General features: G+C 44.5%; 2 protein-coding genes across 2 annotated transcripts in view; both read right to left on the reverse strand.

The window, feature by feature from the left end:
• Positions 1–13,101, reverse strand: part of LOC123364869 (disintegrin and metalloproteinase domain-containing protein 2-like) — a 51,828-nt gene extending 38,727 nt beyond the window's left edge. Inside the window, exons 1-6 of the mRNA XM_045007350.1 lie at positions 12,732–13,101; positions 10,149–10,210; positions 9,517–9,595; positions 7,814–7,890; positions 7,497–7,674; positions 5,867–5,932 (exon numbers count right to left, since the gene is read on the reverse strand). Coding sequence (XP_044863285.1) covers positions 5,867–5,932; positions 7,497–7,674; positions 7,814–7,890; positions 9,517–9,595; positions 10,149–10,210; positions 12,732–12,971 — 702 coding nt within the window. The 5' untranslated portion in view covers positions 12,972–13,101. The remainder of the gene's footprint in view (positions 1–5,866; positions 5,933–7,496; positions 7,675–7,813; positions 7,891–9,516; positions 9,596–10,148; positions 10,211–12,731) is intronic.
• A 2,396-nt stretch (positions 13,102–15,497) lies between these two features.
• Positions 15,498–18,282, reverse strand: part of LOC123362569 (disintegrin and metalloproteinase domain-containing protein 18-like) — a 45,681-nt gene continuing 42,896 nt past the window's right edge. Inside the window, exons 19-21 of the mRNA XM_045002947.1 lie at positions 17,607–17,766; positions 16,189–16,221; positions 15,498–15,654 (exon numbers count right to left, since the gene is read on the reverse strand). Coding sequence (XP_044858882.1) covers positions 15,648–15,654; positions 16,189–16,221; positions 17,607–17,766 — 200 coding nt within the window. The 3' untranslated portion in view covers positions 15,498–15,647. The remainder of the gene's footprint in view (positions 15,655–16,188; positions 16,222–17,606; positions 17,767–18,282) is intronic.

Below are 18,282 nucleotides of genomic sequence, written 5' to 3' on the forward strand. Positions count from 1 at the left end.
ATTATCTCTCCCCTCAGTTGTCTCTTTTTCAAGCTGAAGAGTTCTGGTCTTTTAAATCTCTCGCATATGGAAGCTGTTCCATACCCCTAATCATTTTTGTTGCCCTTCTCTGTACTTTTTCCAATTCTAATATCTTTCTTGAGACAGAGTGAGCAAAACTGCACACAGTATTCCAGGTGTGGGCGTACCATGGATTTATATAGTGGTGTTAGGATATTTTCTGTCTTATTGTCCCTTTTCTAATGGTTCCTAACATTCTGTTAGCTTTTTTGACTGCTGCTGCACATTGAGCAGACATTATCAGAAAACTATCCACAAGGACTCCAAGTTCTCTTTCTTGAGTGGCAACAGCTAATTTAGATGCCATCATATTGTATGTGTAGTTGGGATTATGTTTTCCAATGTGCATTCCTTTGTATTTATCAACACTGAATTTCTTCTGCCATTTTGTTGCCCACCCTCCCAGTTTTGTGAGATCTATTTGTAACTCGTCACAGTCAGCTTTCGACTTAACTATCTTGAGTAATTTAATATAGTCTGCAAACTTTGCCACCTCACTATTTACCCCTTTTTCCCGATAAATATAAATATGTTGAACGGCACTGTTCCCAGCACAGATCCTTGGGGAAGCGTGCTACTTACTTCTCTCCACTGTGAAAACTGACCATTTATTGTTATCTATGTTTTCTATCTTTTAACCAGTTAACTGATCCATGAGAGGACCCTCTTATCCCATGACTGCCTACTTTGCTTAAGAGCCTTTGGTGAGAGACCTTGTCAAAGGCTTTCTGAAAGTTCAAGTACCTATAATGACTGGATCACCCATGTCCACATGCTTTTTTACTCCCTCAAAGAATTCTAATAGATTGATTGAGGCATGATTTTCCTCTACAAAAGCAGTGTTGACTCTTCCCCAACATATTGTGTTCATCTATGTGTCTGATAATTCTGTTCTTAACAATAGTTACAGCCAGTTTACCTGATACTGAAATTAGGCAATTACAGGCCAGTAAGCCTATCTGTGAGTCATCTGGTACAGAAGCAGATTTAAACAATAGGTTACATACCACATTTAGTAGTTCTGAAATTTCATATATGAGTTCCTTCAGAACTCTTGGGTGAATACCATCTGGCCCTGGTGACTTATTACTGTTTCATTTATCAATTTGTTCCCAAACGTCCTCTATTTATCCCCTAAAAGGAATGGCTCAGATGTGGGAATCTCTCTCACATCCTCTGCAGTGAAGACAGATGTAAAGAATCCATTTAGCTTCTCTGCAACTGCCTTGTCTTCCTTGAGCGCTCCTTTAGCACCTCAATCATCCAGTGGCTGATTATTGAGCAGGCTTCCTGCTTCTGATGTACACTTGAAAAAAAATGCTGTTACTTTTTGTGTCTTTTGCTAGTTGCTCTTCAAATTCTTTTTTGGCCTGCTGAATTATATTTTTACACTTGACTTGCCAGAGTTTATGTTCTTTTCTAAAGATGTCTTTTTGTCTGTAACTGCCTGTCTTTGTGGATAGACTGAGCCCAGCTCCCCTGGACTACAGCAGGTGAGCCCAATCCAGCTAGTTAAAGAGGGCTGGGCTACACCTCGGCCTATAAAGGGCTGCTATGCTAATAGGCACCTGGAAGGAGGAAGGACTGAAACAGGCTGAGCCCTGGGAAGAAAAAGCCACACTGGAGTGGGAGGGGTCAGGGCTCAGAGAACCAGCCATGCAGCTGCTGCTCCCAAGAGGAGCAGAGCCTCCCAGCCTCAGTCAGCTATCAGGAGCTGGGGTGCCAGAGACCCCTTGGAAGGGTGGCCCAGAAACCTGGGGCCAAGGATAGAGTTAAGACTATTTTCTGTTTGCTTGATAACCTCTGTTTAAAGAAATAAATCTCCTTGAAAAGACTGGGTATGGCAGCACATGCTTTAGAGGTGGGGAGAAGCAATGGCCCTGGTGACCTGGCATCTCTAACTCTGGTGTTTAGCCATGGTGGCATTTTTTGGTTCTCTTACAGATTTTTTTTTATTTGGGGTATACACAGAGTTTGAGCCTCTGTTATGGTGTTTCATCCTTATAGGGAGGAAAACATCAAAGAACCCCACCACAGTAGTATTTAACTTCTAAAAGGGGAACTACCCAATAGTTCTCTCTAAAGCATGGAGGATGCCATTAAATGTTTGTTGCTGGGGCTAAAAGTACTGTGGCATTGTGGTGGGGCAGATGACATACACACCGGGCCACAAGCCAAGCAAGTGTTAAGGAACCGCTGTGGTCACAATCAGCCCCAACCTGTTGCACCTGTGAGGCTCGTCAGGCCTGGAGACAAGCCCTTGAAAGAGAGGAACTCCATGCAGTTGCAGTGGCACTCAGAAGCAAGCAGGCCCTGGCTCTGGCACCCAGACTGGAGGCCCTGTGTCACTAACTGACCCATAGTTTGTGAATGCTGCCTGCCTAAGCCCGCTGAGACAGGAGATAGGTTGGGCTGATTTTCTTTGTTGAAATTCCCCCGAGGATTAAGCCCTGACCTGTGTTCCCTCTAAGCTGCACAGTTGGACAGCTGCACAGGAGTGATTCAAGTGCCGTGCACTTGATTAGCAGAGCCGTGCACATCCAGCAGCATGTGTTTAGGTGCCCATCCCCCCTGTTGCTTTGCACCCACGTTGCTTCTGCAGCTGCTCCCGTGACCCTCCTGCTGGCTGTACAGAGTGGCGGGGAGGAGAGCGTGTTGATGTCACCGTGTCCCCTCCTCCTGACCCCCATCTCCACAAAGCAGGGGAGAGGAGACAGGGCTCAGGACTCAAACAGGAGAGAGTTGCTATGGTCGGAGGTCTGAACTAGATTTCAGGGTGAGTGAGTGGGCCTTAAAGGGACAGCGCAGGATCTCTAAGACTTCCCGAGCAGCCAGCTCACACGATTTTTGTCTCTGTCTCTCTCCTGCCCCTGTACCCCATCTCTGCAGCATTTTTGACTGGTCTATGCATTTCATAATTTTTATTTCTCTCTTACACTTAAATTTAATTCTTTGAGGGGTGAGTTCTAAAATGCCTAAACTGTCCTGGCTGGAGTAATTATCCCTGTGGTAACTTTTAAAAAATATATATTATATCTAGGTTTTTTGTTGATGCACCTTGGTGAACATAACAAAATTTATTCCACACATGGATGGAAAAACTTAGAGGAAACATTGGCCCCGACCTTTATTTGCACTGAGGACCGGGAACTGAAACTGCTTGAAAGACTGCTTCCCTCTCAGGCCTGGTCTACACTACGCGTTTAAACCGGTTTAAGGAGCGTAAAACTGATTTAATGCCACACCCGTCCACACTAAGAGGCCCTTTATATCGATATAAAGGGCTCTTTAAACTGGTTTCTGTACTCCTCCCTAACGAGAGGAGTAGCGCTAGTATCGGAATTACCATGTCGGATTAGGGTTAGTGTGGCCGCAGATCGACGGTATTGGTCTCCGGGTGGTATCCCACAGTGCACCACTGACTGCTCTGGACAGCAATCTGAACTTGGATGCAGTGGCCAGGTAGACAGGAAAAGCCCCGCGAACTTTTGAATATTTCCTGTTTGCCCAGCGTGGAGCTCCGATCAGCACGGGTGGCGATGCAGTCCAAAATCAAAATAAAAAAAGAGCTCCAGCATGGACCATGCGGATGTGATCGCAGTAAGGGCAGGCAAATCTGTTCTATCAGCGCTCCATTACAGAAGACGAAATTCAAAATCATTTTTAAAAAATCTCCACACAGACGCCATAGCAGGGACTCAGCGCACTGCTGCATGACAAGCGTAACGGAAAGCCAAAGAATCAAATGGGCGGACTGGAGCGGGGACTGGAGGACTCAAACAATCCCACAGTGCCTGCAGTCTCCGAAAAGCATTTGCATTCTTGGCTGAGCTCCAAATGCTTCTAGGGTCAAACACAGTGTCCGCGGTGGGTCAGGGCATAGCTCGGCAATTTACACACACCCCCACCCACCCCCAGAAGTGAAAGGGAAAACAATCCTCTCTTGACTCTTTTACATGTCACCCTATCTTTACTGAATGCTGCAGATAGACGCGATGCTGCAGCAGTCAACACCAACATCCTTGCTCCCCCCGCCCCGCCCTGGGTGGCTGATGGTGCAATATGGCTGATATCCATCATCATCATCAGCCTATTGGCACATGGGGCAGTGCAAAAGGACTGGTAACTATGCCGACTAGCATTCAGTGAGGTCAATCATGGGCGCCTGTGTAAAAAGCTCCTGATTTTTCCTGGTAGATGGTGCAGTATGGCTGGTAACCGTCTTCATCATAGCAACAGGGGGCTGAGCTCCATCAGCCCCCGCCCTTTATGTGTAAAGAAAAGATTCAATTGTCCCTGGACTAGCAGCGGGATGCTGGGCTCCTCTCCTCCACACTGCTTAATGTCCTGTCTGGACTATCATAGCAGCTGGAGGCTGCCTTCCACTCATTTCTCACTAACAAGTCACTGTGTCTTATTCCTGCATTCTTTATTACTTCATCACACAAGTGGGGGGACACTGCTACGGTAGCCCAGGAAGGCTGGGGGAAGAACGGAATCAACAGGTGGGGTTGTTGCAGGAGCACCCCCTGTGAATAGCATACAGCTCATAATTTCTGCGGGATCTGACACAGATCAGCTGTGCTCTCTGGCTCTATGATACACTGGTTCTCTAGTACACTTGCCCATATTCTAGGCAGGACTGATTCTATTTTTTAGGCAGGACTGATTCTATTTTTAGATATCAAAAAGGAGGGATTGACTCGGGGAGTCATTCCCAATTTTGGCTTTTGCACCCCTGGCTGATCTCAGCCAGGGGCACTTATGACAGCAGCAAATGGTGCAGTGCAAAAGGACTGGTAACCATGATCATCTTATTACCAATTTATGGTATGGTAGATGGTACAGTATGGCTGGTAACCATCTCTGCTGTCATGCAAAAGCAAAAGCATGCTGCTGTGTAGCGCTGCTGAATCGCCTCTGTCAGCGGCATCTAGTACACATACGGTGACAGTCACAAAAGGCAAAACAGGCTCCATGATTGCCATGCTATGGCATCTGCCAGGGCAATCCAGGGAAAAAAGCCGCGAAATGCTTGTCTGCCGTTGCTTTCCCAGAGGAAGGAGTGACTGACGACATTTACCCAGAACCACCCGCGACAATGATTTTTGCCCCATCAGGCACTGGGATCTCAACCCGGAAATTCCAAGGGGCGGGGGGAGGCTGCGGGAACTATGGGATAGCTACAGAATAGCTACCCACAGTGCAACGCTCCAGAAGTTGACGCTAGCCTCGGACCGTGGACGCACACCACCGATTTAATGTGTTTAGTGTGGCCGCGCGCACTCGATTTTATACAATCTGTTTTGCTAAACCGGTTTATGTAAAATCGGAATAATCCCGTAGTGTAGACGTACCCTCACTTGCACAAGGAAGTGGGGCAGGTAAATATTTTCTTTTGTTTGGATTGTTTTATATTCCCTGAAAGGGGACGGACTCACTAAAGGCACAGCCAGAAGGCTGTACTCAGACCCCAGAACCAGACCACAGGGCTGGGGCTGCCCAGAGAACAATATAGCAGTTAAGTGAGGTGTCTGCTCTCTCTGCAAGGGGGCAACCTTGGGACATTAACCTTAGACAGTCATATATATGCATCAGTTTTTGAATCTGCCATAGGATTAATCAAAATGGTTAAGACAACAGTGGGGGTAAGGGAGAAGCCACATCTACATTTTGTAAAGTGTGCACGCTCCTACTATATGCGGTAGAGACAGAGAGGAAGTTTCTAGAGCTGGAATCAGCTTTTGCAATAAAAATTAAGATAATACTATAGGAAAATATAAATGGTTAATTAGTTTAGACTTACCAGAGCCTTGTCCAAAATCACATGCATTTCCAGATATCTGGAGTATCTGATGAAATTCTGTTTTGCCTTAAGGAAAAAAGTATGTTAAGGAATTACTTCTACATTATACCTCTTGTGCTCATTACTAGCAGTGTAAATGAGAGACAGAGAGCAGAAGTCACAAAACAAGAATAGTGAATGCCCAAGCTTAATTAGTACAATTCAGAAACAATTAAATCAATCTGTGGAAATAGCCCTGGACTTCTTAGAAGTCACAAATTAAGTAATGTATACGATTCTAAAATCATCAACAGAGTTGGACTTCACTTAGTTACTAGAATTTTTAAAAAGGAGAATAGTAATGGGAAAAATTAAATTAATAAGTGATCTCACAGCTGAGAATCCCTTTGATAATGACATTCACTCTCCACTATTAGCAAAACCTCTGAACCAAAGTTACGGAAGCAACATGTACATGAAAATCTGACATTTTGGAGCCAAATTTGTTCAGTCAAAGATTACTTGAACTGGTCTCCCCTGCCCAAAGGAAAAATTATGTGAGGCCAAGACCTTAAACACTAAACTTCTGTGCGGAATTCACACATGCCATCTAGTCTAGATCCACAACTCTCTCTCTGGTGGGATAGTAAGGTGTCCTGCCATGCACACTGCACTGTCAAGTCACTGGCACCAGCACCATTTAATTTCTCACCTTAGTTCTCAATTTGACCTAGTAATTTGGATCAGCACATAAAAAATGTGAAGAGACAAAGCTATGTTGTTCTCTGAGGGCATGGCTGAAAACACTTCTCCTAACCAGTCGTGTAGGGGCATTAATGTTGAGAAGTGAAAGTGGTAGGTAGAGATCCAAAAATATCAAAGGAGACTGTCTACATATGTACGTGTACTTAGACTCACTATTTAAATCTAGAACTACCAATTTTCAGGTGCTGAATGTTAGAATGAGGATCCAGGGAGCTATGTCAGGTGCTGAATGTTAGAGTGAGGATCCAGGGAGGATATTTAGGAGACTAATCCTCAGCCCAATATGTGAGGCCTCAGCTGTGCTGTCTCACCTGTTGTTATCGGGCTTGTGTGCAGAAAGCCCTCCTCATCAAGATGGGAATATCCCCTTTAGTAATATTACATCTATGAGCAAGGTGGTGACATAAGACATCATGATCTCTCAAACCAGTTCAGGGTACTGGATCACATTCCCACAAGCATCCAAGAATCATTGCTTCCCAGCTACATTCCTTCCTAATAAAGTAACGGCTTCTACTTGTCATGTAGCAGCCCCATGCTTCAATCCACGGTCCAGGAAGATAATGTATGTTATCACAATACCCAACCAAAAGAGGTAAAATATTGTTCTTACCACAACTAAGTTGTCCAGTGTCTGAGTATCAGACATACTGAATAAACCAAAATGACCACAGCGTAGTGGCTCTGCCCTGTCTTTCAGACAAAACACAAACAGACAAATTCTGCCCTCAGTAACATCCACGCAACCCCACAAACTTTATTGAGGATATACAAGTGTAACTGAGAAAAGAATTTGGGTAAAAATACTTAGTGTAGTAATTTTAAAGTAGATCAGATACTAACATATTAAACATTTTCTCAGCAAAGCAAACCAACCAGCACCTACTTTTATTCCTGTATCCAGCTTTCGTGTCATCCCTTCACTCCATATAACAGAATCGTTTTCTACAAAAAGCAGACTCTCTATGTTTTCATTCCATATTTGATAAACTAGATGCTGAAATCCAGGTGTAGAGTCCAAAGGTTCAATTCCATAGCTGACATTCTTTAACTGCAGTATCCCTCTGAAAAAGCCAAAATTATGTGAAGCTATAAAAGTTTGAATGAAACTACAGTCAGTCTGAAAGGCAACAGATACTGTAAATGCAAAAAAACCTTCTGCATTATTTAATTTCTGTATTTAAATAAAAATGATGTCATTACCTAAGTCCAGAACAGGTGCTGAGTGTCACAACTGAATTTGGAAAACCTGCAATATATCCTTTGTAGAAACAATCACGCTAGAAAAAATAATTCAAGAAAAATTAATGGCTTACTTATCAGTAAGGGGAGTTCACCATCCAAGAGCTGGAAATCATTTTAGTATTGAAATGCTGAGGCAGTGCACATCCGTAATTATTTAGATTATGTTGTCACTCTAACTTTAAAGGATATGCTCCCAATGAAAAGATTCAGAGTATATGGGGACAAGGGGACCACAGTCTGTAAACGTGAGTAGATGTGAGTGAACTGGAAAACTCGAAATGATCTTTTCTGTCTTTGTACCCCTCTCAGGGCCAAATTAAACTGTTGTGGACCCCACCCCGCACTTAGCCCATCCTCTGCTCCAAGGCCCCAGCCCTGCTCTGCATCCTCCCTCAAGGCCCCGCCCACCACTCACACACAGAGGGGAGGGAGCAGAAAAGAGGGGGGGCAGAGGAGCAAGCAGTGGGGAGGGGAGGGGTGGAGAAGAACAAGCAGTCGGAAGGGTCTCGGGGGAAGAGGCTGAGTGGGAGCGGAGCCACTGTAAATCCAGTACTGTTCCCTCTACTGAACTGCACTCTTCGGGGACTATATCTATTTATCTTAGGTACTTGTATGGCCTCCATCACCACAGTATCTGAGCACCTCAATATATTTATCTTCATGGCACTCATGTAGGGTGATCAGATGTCCCGATATTATAGGGACAGTCCCGATATTTGGGGCTTTGTCTTATATAGGTGCCTATTATCCCTCACCCGCATCCCGATTTTTTGCACTTGTTGTCTGGTCACCTTACGCTCGTGAGGTAAGGAAGTTCTATTATCCTCATTTTACAGATGGAGAATTGAGGCACAGAGAGACCAAGTAACCTGCCCAAAGCCACACATGAAGCCTGTGCTGAGGAGAGACTAGAAACCGGGTCTGTCAAGTCCTAGACTAGCGCCCTAATCATTGGACCATCCTTCCTCTCCAATATTCCAGTACTATGAGCAAGTACTCTGAGAAGGAACTGTAAGCCTGTCGATAATATTAAAGAGAAAAGCTTAGGGTGCATTGCTCTTCTGAAACTAGCATATGCCATTGCCATTAACTGCAGATTAAATCCTACTTTGGGGATCTGGGGAGAACAGTTTATGGATAATAAGATAATATTATCTATAGTGAAATGCTCAGGATTGTAAGAAACCCATATTTCTTTTACATCTATGTTTTTCTTTTGATTTTACATATAATTGAGATCTTCACAATTAGGCTATTGATTTTATGAGTTTCAAAAATGTTCAGCATTGGCACTCCACTCCACTCCAACTAACTTTAATGGGAACAAAGTTAGGTCAACACTAACAGCTTTAGAAAATCCCACTCTAAAACTCTGTTGTAGTGCCTTTGCCACAGATGCTTTCTTGATAAGGCTGTTAATTTAATACAGTTCTAAATTTGAAAATAATAATTTTTACTCTTAGTAATTCTAATGGATATTTGTACCTTTCATTGAAGAAGTTCATAACAGGATTAGCAATAAATAAGAAAAGTCTAAGGTACTTTCCAAAGGAGAGTCATTTTAATACTTTAAAATATAAGTAAAATCCCCAGAGAGAATTTCTAACAGCGAGTCTATTTTCAAAAAGCTAAACCTGCAAGATACAGTAAATAAATCTTACCTTAATATGTGGGAAATTAGAATGAACAGACCCCTCTTGGCTGTAAGTATACACCCTGAAATTATTGGGTAAAAAAACTCTATTTAAAAAAAAGAAAAGAAAAAAGTTTGAATTCCAAAATAAGTATTATACATTCCTGAAAAATTAAAGAGCACTCACACTTATTGCAGCATGTTGCAATGATTTTTTTCCACCCTTTAGTTCAGTTTCTTGAGTCACAATTTAATGTTTTATGTTTTCTTTCCGACTGGAAAATTGTTGAGTTAGATGGGGTGACAGTAATGATCAGCTTTCAAGGTACACAGCTACAAACCCTTCTGAGGATTCCAAATTTGTTTGCTGTTTGCCAGTCAGCTTCTCAATCTTCTCCTTAAGTCTTAAAACTCAAGGATCTGTAAGGGTATTTCCTACTCACCAATTGTCAGTGCATAATAATAATAACAGGCTAAAGCAACAAGATGGAGAAGTATAAGTTTGGACTCTTACAGACAAAAAATAATAACCAAAGACTGGAAAACAAAGGGAAGTTAAAAACAAGTCATCCAATAGCTGACAGGATTTATTAGAAACATTTATAATAACAGATCACACAGCACCCAGCCAAACGGTGAGGAAGAAAGTCAGTCACTTACTGTTGCTTCAGGAGAAGGGTATATGACCTCTCTTCTATTGTAATAACATAGGACACCTGATTCTAATGCATCCAGAATGACAGAGAAAAAAAAAGAGATTTACTAACACAGTATTTTAAATAGCTCAATAATTCTGCATCTACTAAACATGAGCATACATTTAAAGTGCTCAATGAAGTAGTACACTGCAAGTGTTTCTCAAGAGAAATGGACAAATTGAGATTAAAATACACCAGACCAGGGTTGGCCCCTCTTGACATCTACCAAAACATATTGTGTTGTGCCCTTCCAAAGCTCTGTGCCGTGCAGAGTGACTCAATCTTTGCTTTCTTAAACTGAATCATATGTTCCTTTTAAAAGCTCCTTGTCTATAAGCAACCACAGCTAAGGAGGAGAAAATGTTAAAAGGAAAAACAACATAATTCAAAATACGTAGTTACAATTAATAAACTACGTGAAATCCGCTCCAATTACCACAGGGGACAAAATCACATATTAGTGTACATTAAATAATTTACAAGAATATTTTATGTGGCAATAAAATTTCTATACAAAGTGATACAGTATAGGAAGATATTTTCATGGGAGCCAAATAATTATACTGATAGTGCAAGTAAGCAAAAACCCACCAGGGTTCATAATATCATGATGTACAGCTATCATAAAAGTGACTGTAAAACCATTTAAATATAATTAAATACAATCATCAATAAAATTATTAGACTTTAAAAGACAAGTAACATTATGTGCAAATTATTTACATAAGAATTGCCATAATGGTTCAGACCAGTAGTAGTCTAGTCTATTATCCTATCTCCAGCAGTAGCTTGTACTGGATATATCAAAGCCAGGTACAAGAAGTATAGTGGACCATTATGGAATAACCTGCTCATAAATTAAATTTATTCCTAATCCCCTTTCATTAGTGTTTGGATTATAACCTGAATAAGGAAGGTTTATATCCCTTATAAAAATTATGTTATCCAATAAAACTTTTATTTCCTTTCCGCAATCACACATATGTTGCCTTTCATTTCCATTGAATATTTCATTGTGCTTGCTCTTATTTTATACATATCATCATCATCATGTCCCCTCTTGTTCCTCTTCCTTCTCAACTGAATTCTCCTAATCTCTCCTCATACAGAAATTTTCCCATGTGTCAAACTGTTTTGTTGCCCAACTCGAGACCTCTTCTATTTCTGTAACACTTTTCAGAGACAAGGTGTCTAGAACTGAATGCAATATTCCATGGGAGAGTGTGGTATCAATCTGTGTAATTGGATAATATTTTCAAGTATTATTTCTATCCCATTATTTATATACACTTTATTTGTTTTTTTGACCGGAGCTGAATTCTGAGCAAATGATTTCAATGAGGTATTCACAATGAACCATGGGGATCTTTCTCCTGAGACATTACATTAATTTAAAACACTGCAATACATGCAAATAATTTAAATCATTCTTTCACTGAGCATTTACTTTGCATTTGACAAGACTAAGACTGCCAGTAAATTTCAAGCCAATACCTGTAAGATTTTGGAAGTTGAAACTTTTTTTAAAATGTTGTACAAGACATTTGCAGCTCCCCTTTAAATCTAAAAGTTTAAATGCTCAAGCACTTTGCCATATCTAGGTCAGTATATCAAGAGGGTTGACTGTACAATATTTAATGATGGTACACAGAAATTATAAAATCCACAAGAATTTGTGCACGGAAGGATTTCTAGTTGTACCTTCAGCTAAGCAAAATTATTATATTTGAGTCCATAATTTTTTAATAATTAAATTTCTTAATTATAAGCACTAGTACCCGATTTCCATTTTGATATGATGGCATTGACCATGGAACCATGATTTGCAGAAATGTTTGTTGAGAACCTAGAGAAGAAAAAATCTTCACTAACTATATTTATGAATATTCTCCCTGTCATACATCACCCTTCACTATCTGCCTAAACTGTTCCTTCCTATCCATCCTCCCCTCTCAATCACCAACCATGGCTTCCTCTCCATTTCTGAATTCAATATAAAACTGCCATCTTGGTGTCTGGCATGCTTGACTGACTCTCTCTTCAATTTGCTCTGGGTCCACATCCACCTTATTCCCCATATAAACACACACTACTTCCCTAATCTTGGCTTCCTCTCTTTCCGCTTCATTCACCAAACTGGGGGAAGGTTTTACGCTCTTTTGTTTTTGCTGCCTGTTTACCTGGCACTTTCTCCCTCTGAGCCAATCCAATCAACTTTCTTCTTCAAATGTAAGCTTAAATCTTTTCCCTTCACCTAGCTAAATGCCTTGCTCCCCTTCCTTGAATTTGTGTCAAATGTGAAATTGCTTTTATCAAAGCCCTGATTTCTAGCTCTCCCCTTTTCTGCAGGCCCTTGGCCCATCATGCCCTGTCTCGCTGTTCCCAGTTTTACAGTGTAACCTACATTAAGGCCTGTTGCGCTACACTGCTTGGAGATATGCAACATGAAAGATCTTTCCTGGAACACATAATGATGAACAATGGGTGAGAGAACAAAATCTGCCAGGCCTGGGACTCACAGGATTCAACTCCCTGATTAATTTACCTCAGAGGCCTGGCTCTCCACCAAGCCTCTCCCTTCTTCTCTCACCTGGAGGGTCAGGGATAGGGGAGCTGTAGGAGGGACAGCAGAAGGCTTCTCAGTGCTGAGGGTGGCTCTTGAGGGAGCAGTGACATGGGAACAGAGCTGATGTCTCTGGGGGTGAAGTGGCATGGAGATGTCTGTCTCCAGGGAGCCAGTGACATCAGGAGAGCTCTCGCAGCACCCACTCATACAGAATGACATGGGGGGGGTCTATCCCTGAAGTGGGGGCAGTTGCCAGAAGACCATGCAATGAAATGAGGATCTCTCTCCCTGGAAGGAGGGGGGCAGTGATATAGGGTTGGTCTCTTTTCCCTGGAATGGGGGAGAATTGGCATGGGGGACTCTCTCTCCTCGGGGGGGAGGGGAAGAGTGACATAGGGGACAGTGAGGGAGGTCTCTCCCAGGGGGTCAGTGATGGGGGGTGCCTCCATGGGGGGGCAGTAACATGGGGGTCTCTCCCGGGGGAGCAGTGACATGGGGAGTCTCTCCTGGGGGGATGTGACGGGCGGGTCTCTCCCAGGGGAGCAGTGACATGAGCCATGTTTCCCAGAGGGGTGAGGGGCAGTGACAAGGGGGGCCTCTCCCTGTCAGGGGCAGTAACATGAGGGGTGTCTCCCTGGCCGGGGGGGGGGAGGGCAGTGACATGGGAGTCGTTCCTCGGGGGGGGGGAAGAGTGACATGGGGGATGGTGAGGGAGGTCTCTCCCAGGGGGATCAGTGATGGGGACAGTGACATTAGGGGGCCTCTCCCAGGGGGGGCAATGACATGAGGGTCTCTCCTGGGGGCAGTGACAAGGGGGGGTCTCTCCGAGGGGGGCAGTGACATGAGGGTCTCTCCTGGAGGATGTGACAAGGAGGGGGGTCTCTTCCGGGGGGGGGAAGTGACATGGGGGACAGTGAGGGAGGTCTCTCCCAGGGGGGTCAGTGATGGGGATAGTGACATTGGGGTCTCTCCCGGGCATATGTGACAAGGGGGGGGTCTCTTCCAGCGGGGCAGTGACATGACCCGTCTCCCCCTCGGGGGGGCAGTGACATTGGGGGGGTCTCTCGTGGGGGATGTGATCAGGGGGATCTCTTCCAGGGGGGCAGCCAGTGACATGACCCGTCTCCCCCCCCCCGAGGGGCAGTGACAAGCGGGGTTTCCCGGGGGGGGCAGTGACAAGGGGGGGTCTCCCGGGGGGGGCAGTGACAAGGGGGGGTCTCCTCCCCGGGGGGGCAGTGACATAGGGGGCTCTCCCGGAGGGGCGGGGGGCAGTGGTGGGGGTCTCACCCAGCGCGGGGAGGAGCTGGGCCAGGAGCAGCGCCAGGACGGGTCCCATGGTGCAGGGTAGGCGGTGCCGGTTGGAGCCGGGAACGGTCGGCCGGTGAAACGGCTTCCTGGGGCCTCGAGCCGGCTGGCAGCGCGTGACTGAGACCGAGGCCTCCCCCCTCCCCCCGTGGGCCGGCCCGGCCCGGCCCGGCCCCGGCCCCGGCCCCTACTTCCCACACAGGTGGGGCAGTGTGGGGAGTGGGGAGCAGTGTGGAGGGGTGTTGGGAGGGGTGTTGGGAGCAGTGTGGAGGGGTGTTGGGAGGTGGGGCAGTGTGGGGGTGGGGACTAGGGGGGTGTTGGGGGGTGTTGGGAGCAGTGTGGAGGGGTGTTGGGAGGTGGGGCAGTGTGGGGGTGGGGACTGGGGGGGTGTTGGGAGGGGGGCTGGGGGTGTTGGGAGCAGTGTGGAGGGGTGTTGGGAGGTGGGGCAGTGTGGGGGGTGGGGACTGGGGGGGTGTTGGGAGGGGGCTGGGGTGTTGGGAGCAGTGTGGAGGGGTGTTGGGAGGTGGGGCAGTGTGGGGGTGGGGACTGGGGGGGTGTTGGGAGGGGGCGGGGGAGTGGGGAGCAGAGTGGAGGGGTGTTGGGAGGTGGGGCAGTGTGGGGGTGGGGACTGGGGGGGTGTTGGGAGGGGGGCTGGGGGTGTTGGGAGCAGTGTGGAGGGGTGTTGGGAGGTGGGGCAGTGTGGGGGTGGGGACTGGGGGGGTGTTGGGAGGGGGCTGGGGTGTTGGGAGCAGTGTGGAGGGGTGTTGGGAGGTGGGGCAGTGTGGGGGTGGGGACTGGGGGGGTGTTGGGAGGGGGCGGGGGAGTGGGGAGCAGTGTGGAGGGGTGTTGGGAGGTGGGGCAGTGTGGGGGTGGGGACTGGGGGGTTGTGGGGAGGGGGGCTGGGGGTGTTGGGAGCAGTGTGGAGGGGTGTTGGGAGGTGGGGCAGGGTGGGGGTGGGGACTGGGGGGGGTTGGGGAGGGGGGCTGGGGGTGTTGGGAGCAGTGTGGAGGGGTGTTGGGAGGTGGGGCAGTGTGGGGGTGGGGACTGGGGGGGTGTTGGGAGGGGGGCTGGGGGTGTTGGGAGCAGTGTGGAGGGGCGTTGGGGGGGCAGTGTGGAGGGTGTTGACCATGTGGGAGGTGGGGACTGTGGGGTTGTTGGGAGGTGTGGGGGATGTTGGGAGCAGTGTGGAAGGGTGTTGGGAGGTGGGGGCAGTGTAGAGGTGTGTTGGGGGCAGTATGGGAGGTGGAGTCTGTGGGGGGTTGGGTGCAGCGTCGGGGGTGTCTGTGTTGGGATGCCAAGCACTAACACATGCATCTCTCGCATTATGTTGGCAAATCTATCACACATCCATCCTTTGTGCAGTGCATGTGGGGAGGAGAACTCACCTGGAGCTACCTGAAGGCACTAACTACACTGCACTTTATGGACAAACTATATTTTATTCACCAAAAGCAAAACAGCTTATAAAATACATCATTGCAACTATAATCTAATCTCATTTTTTTCTTCCCAAGAACCAGGATCTCAGCCTTCTCTTCCTAGCTTCAGTTTATGCCTGGTCCATTTTAGTCTTCAGGTCTCAGCTATTACCTACATACTGTGGCAGAAAAGCGGGGGAGGGAACAGATGTATCATTGCATATAGCAACAACAAATAAATAGAACAACCAGGTCTTCAAAAGGGGATTTATGTTCGTTTGTTATGCTTATGCATTTCCTTAATGTGTATAGTTCAGCATTAGGAGCACAAATAGCTTTAACAAAATGCACTTGATCTAATACACTGCATGCCACTGATTATTTGTAAAAATATGCAAATACAACATACCATTATGAAGTTTATATTTTTCACCAATACAAATATAATTATGGATATTCCAGAACAGACATTTAGAAAAACCTACTGCATAATGAGTAGACAGTATTTTGAAGAATAAACCGGTATATAGTGAAACTACATCACTTCTGACCAGCTTTCTCAGAGAATCTGTCTTTTATCCTCTTTCCTGAATTGGGACTAACACAATAGGATCCAACCCTGATTGGGGCCTTGGAATTCTTTTGTAATACAAGTAATAAATAAAATGTAAATGGTAAAGTGTTAGAGTGTGTGCTGCATATTTGAAACTTACCTTCGATTGTCTGACAGGCTCAAGTCTTCTGATCTAGATGTAGATTTTTAAAAAATGAGAGAGAAGATTATTTAAAACTAATTAAACGCTTCACATAGTCTCGAAACTACAGAGCGTATTCAGTTCTGTCTCTTTAAAATTCCAGCAATTCAGAAGAGAATTTCTTGCTATCTAAGGTGAATTCTAGTGATGAATACAGAGTTCCTATAAAATACATTATTTTCCTGCAGGAAAGGAAGACTTTCAAAGTGCAATTTCTGTAAAAAAAAAAAATACTTCTTATGAAAATGCCATATATTGATTTTGGCCCATGTCCTGCATCAGGTTCCACTAGTGCAAATCCGTGTGCTCATGACTTACATGTAGCCTTGGCAGAATTACATTTTTATTTTTTTATAACTCTGATGGATAATATCAATGTTTACTTTTACCTATTTAAATATTCAGAGTAGTGCAATATTACGAGTTTAAAGAATTTTTTTTCAATCTGAATTCATTTACATTTTCACAGTTGTAGAAAGTTATTGGTGGAGGTCAGGCAATAATTATTTAATGACAGTAGACATTGAGATTCAACAAGTTAAAACTTTCTGACCATTAAAACAAATTATCAACATCACATGTCAAAATAGCCAAATTAAATACCTTTAAATCACAGTCTAATAAGTTCTCAATCATTTTCCTTACTTTGCCTATGGGAAAATTTTGATTACCATTGATGGAAATTTTTGTTGCTGTTGTTTGGTGTGTGTTCGGTGAAACTGACATTTACTGACACCAATGAAAATCTAATCCTTCCAAGCCTATTTACATGGCGCTGGAGACAGAGACACGGGCATAAGGGCCCAAGCTAGCAGATTGAGTCACAGTTTGGCTCTATCTTTCTAAAACTAATTTGCAGATCTCTCTTTTTTCATACCATTTAAATGCCCTTAGTTGGTCCCCCACACTGCTCTTCACATTTCCACTTAGACTGGTGGATTTTGGTTGCCTTTCAAGTTTTTTAGTTTTCACTGGCATATGAAGCCACAGTTGTATGTATCTTAAATATTTAATTTTTCCCTTTTCCATTGTGATTTTCCCAAGTATTATTGAATTCAAGCCAATTTTCTTTAACTCCTTTTATACAGCTACAGGCCTGACTTTCAGAAATCAGTTTTTTCTGTTACTGCCCTTTCTACTTCAACAGCGTATTTAGCATAGTATGTCCATTATTACCTAGCTCCATTTGTGTGTGCTCATGAAATCGTCTCAAGTTTAAAAGCATACAGTTCCCAATGCACACCATTGACTATCCATTCAACCATCTCATATTCATATGATCTTGCCCATGAACTCATCACCTCCCCCACTGCCTAGAGAGATCCCAGATCTGTAAATGAAGGCTTGGAATTAATTAGGTGAACAAAATTATTTACTCATCAGCTTGTGAGTCCTCCTCCTTTGAGCAGAATCTACTCAAATCATTCCATTTTACAATCATGATGATAGAACCAACAAGGACAGGCAGAAAGAGACAGAAACTTAGCAGCAGCCAATTCTTCAAAGTGTCTTGGGAAGCTCTTTCTAAGATCATATCTAGAAAGGAAAACACACAACAGATTTCACAAGTCCAAGCTGCTCAACTCCCAGCATTCTGTGTCATTTGTAAGGGGAAAGAGAGAGAAAGTTATCTGAAGGCATACAGTCCTTATATAAAGGCATACAGTCCTTTCTAGAATAAAAAAATTGTTTCCATTTGTTTAAAAAATGGAAATTGTGATAACTTTGTGTACAAGTTTACTCATTTCCTGAATCTCATTTATAGTCATGGCTTAATAATAAATGAGGGTTACTTACTGGAATGAAGTTCTCTGAGTATATTGCCTCAACATACACAGTCTGTGGCATAAACATTTAGAGCAGTAAAATTATTGGGACCACATACAATCACCCTCAGGACCTAGCATTCAGAACTGAGGTTATTGAAAGTTGACAGACTCACTCGTCCCTTAGTTCCAGTCACCCAGTTGTAAGCCTGATTGAAAACTCCAACAAAGGAGGGTGCATGAGTGTGGATGAGCAGAGGAACTCCAGTAACCTTCCTTTCTTGTT

This window comes from Mauremys mutica, chromosome 2, assembly GCF_020497125.1.
Source record: "Mauremys mutica isolate MM-2020 ecotype Southern chromosome 2, ASM2049712v1, whole genome shotgun sequence".
Classification (NCBI taxonomy): Eukaryota; Metazoa; Chordata; order Testudines; family Geoemydidae; genus Mauremys; species Mauremys mutica.